Source organism: Mesitornis unicolor, unplaced genomic scaffold (genome assembly GCF_000695765.1).
Source record: "Mesitornis unicolor isolate BGI_N332 unplaced genomic scaffold, ASM69576v1 scaffold31924, whole genome shotgun sequence".
Taxonomy (NCBI): Eukaryota; Metazoa; Chordata; class Aves; order Mesitornithiformes; family Mesitornithidae; genus Mesitornis; species Mesitornis unicolor.
This window is the reverse complement of record NW_010178684.1, coordinates 1-2,852: the sequence shown is the minus strand read 5'-3', so window position 1 is coordinate 2,852 and position 2,852 is coordinate 1. Positions and strand designations below refer to the sequence as shown.

The following is a 2,852-nucleotide window of genomic DNA, read 5'->3' as shown; positions in this document are numbered from 1 at the left end:
ACAGGATGGGGCACAGAACACAGGCGCTGCGTGGTTTCCCTCTTCTGCAATCCAAAATGTAAACCAAGCGCTGCCCTTTTGCTCCCAACTGAAAATGCAGTCGTGTTTCTGCATAGAGCTCCACTGTCAGCTAAAAAAGCCCAAAATTGGGACTGGGGGAAGCAGGTATGTAGGATCTCCCCCAGGACTAATACTTAAATCTGTGACTTTTTTCATTCCCAATATGAGAGTTCCAAAAAACAGTTTAATAGGAGGGAAAAAAAAAAGACTACAGAAAGACGTGTTAAAGCATTTATTAATCTCTCCATTGGCAAAACTCAGTTTAATTTAAAAAAGTATTAAATTAAACACAGCTCCTGGGCAATGTCACATCCCAAAACCCAGCGTTCTCTTGCTGGCTAGGTATTTTAAAATGTAAAACCAACTCCTCCCCAAAAACCCATCGCAGGCGATCAAAGGGCTCATTAGTTTGTAAGGCTGTGTGCAAGTCCTGCGGCTCTGAAGGCACAGAAGGATGATAAACACTTCAATTAAAAACATTAACGGCTTTCCATAGAATAAAATTCTCCCTCTGAATTGTTTCCTATCTGCTAGGATAGGAATAAATGCAATAAGTGTCTCTATGTCCCACCATGGAGTTATGGCCGGCATTTTCTGCATAGCAGAGGCTTTTCCCATCTCCTCAGAGAGTCTCGTGCCTTGTGCTGTGAGGTGCTACTGTGAACCACCTCGAATTTGGACTGAATGTCATGATTTCCAGTCACTGAAAGTCAAAGCTTCGCCCCTTTGAATCACAGAATCCCAGCATGTGAGGAGTTGGAAGGGCCCTGGAAAGCTCCCCCAGTGCAACCCCTGCCAGAGCAGGATCACCAGAGCAGTCACACAGGAACACGGCCAGGGCTTTGGGTGTCTCCACACAAGGAGACTCCACAACCTCTCTGGGCAGCCTGGGCCATGCTCCAGAACCCTCACACTCACAAACTTTGGCCTCATCTTCAGCTTGAACCTCCTGTGCTCCAGCTTGGGACCATTGCCCCTTGTCCTGCCATTGGCCATCCCAGAGCAGAGCCTGGCTCCTTCCTCCTGACACTGCCCTTTCCCAATGGATCCCCAGGAATGAGGGCACCCCTCAGGCTCCTCTGCTCCAAGCTCCAGAGCCCCAGCTCCCTCAGCCGCTCCTCAGCAGGAGATGCTCCACTCCCTCCATCACTTTGTGGCCTTGCTGGGCTCTTTCAAGCAGGCGAGTTTTGAGGTTTTTTGAGTTTCGGAGATCATCTGCTCTGGGAGAAGAAGCCGAGCACTTTGCAACACCTACAAAAATCCTAATTAAAAACCCTTGCTCGCAAATCCTGTCAAGTTTTATGGTTCATGTACATAAACGCTTGTGTGATAAAAAAATGAATTATAATAGAGGAGGAGGGGGGAAAAAAGAGTTTTAAGAAGCGAAGGAGAACTAAAGGCTGCGTTGTCTGTGCTGCCTGTAAATCCGTTTCTGAAGGAGTGGATGAGTACCATGGCCGGAGCCCCGCAGCCCACGCTGCCATCAATAAAGGATGAGGAGAAAACACAGAGCAGATCTTTCGCCCGTGTTTATCCACTCCAAAGACACAGGAGCGTTGGTCAGGCTTTCCCCTCCAGACCCAAGCCTAAGGTGCCAAGTGAAAATCACTTGGTTGTCTTCTTAAGTAATGGACTCATTAATCCTAATGGCTATTGATTGAGGACAAAATACATTACGTCCTTATTAATGAGCCTGTCCTAGCACACAGGGAGCTCTCCTGTGCAGTAATGAATTTCCCTAGGAAAGACGAAGCAGCACACGGTGAACTGAAGAGAGGGCAGCAAAACACACCCCGTGTGGCTGCGGGTGAAGGGGAGCACCCATCTGCACCCCCAGACCTTCACCATCCTCCTCCAGTGCTCAGTTCCTCCCCCTCGCTGCCCTGTTCAGGGCAACTTGGGTTAACCACAACTAAGACCCCAAATTTTGCCCAAAATAGCTGTATCCCAGTGAAGATTGATGGCGGATCCAACCAGAGAGCTGCACGTGCTCCAGGCTGAAAACAGGCCTTGTCTGCTTATCAACATCTGCTGATCACACGTCAGAGCCATTTCCCAGCCTTCACAACTGGTTCTGTGTTTTTTTCTTTCTTTATTTTTCTCTTCTATTTTGGGACAGAAGCTGAGAGGCTCAGGAAAGGCACCGAGCGCAATGAGAAGCTGCAGTTGCACGCAGCCGCTTATTTTTTCCATTAAAACAGCGTTGGAAAGGCAGCGATGGGGAGAAAACAGAAGAAAAGAGGCGCAGAAATGAGATGAGGCTCTGAGGTGAGATCAGAACGATGCGGGATAAACGTAACCATGAACCCCAGGGAGTTAAAGCTCCGTCGGTACCATCCGTGCACGTAGGATAACCCACCTGGAGCGACGAAGTGCTTGACGCTGGTGAACCTGGCCTTGTCGGGCACCGTGGCCAGGGAGCAGCCCTTTGGCACCGTCCAGTCCCCGGTCCTGCCGGGTTTCTCCTTCTCCTCGGCCGTTTCGTACACCTCGACGTGCGGGGGCTTCTCGGTCAGGTTCTTGCTGTAGTGGCTCAGGCCGTACTGGGCGATCTGGATGGGGTAGAAGTAGCCTTGAGGGCCCCACTGCGTGGATAAGGGCACGCCTGAGAGAAAGGGAGAAAATGAGGGGTTTACCAGCACGTCTGTGAAAACCGCTCCTCCTCCACACCCCATCACTCCTTTGCTTCTGGAAAATGGCATTTTTAGGCTTCCCCGTGAGTTAGAATCATGAAAAGCCCTTTTCTAGGAGTGAATTGTTGTGGTTGTGGTCAATGGAGCAAAGTCCAGCTG

At 49.9% G+C, this 2,852-nt stretch overlaps 1 protein-coding gene across 1 annotated transcript in view; it reads right to left on the bottom strand.

Annotated features, from left to right (window-relative positions):
* GLCE (glucuronic acid epimerase) overlaps positions 1-2,665 on the bottom strand; it is a gene marked incomplete at its 5' end in the record, with an annotated part of 4,109 nt that extends 1,444 nt beyond the window's left edge. Inside the window, 1 exon segment of the mRNA XM_010182543.1 lies at positions 2,420-2,665. Within this exon segment, the coding sequence (XP_010180845.1) occupies positions 2,420-2,665 (246 nt within the window).
* Between the last annotated feature and the right edge of the window lie 187 nt (positions 2,666-2,852).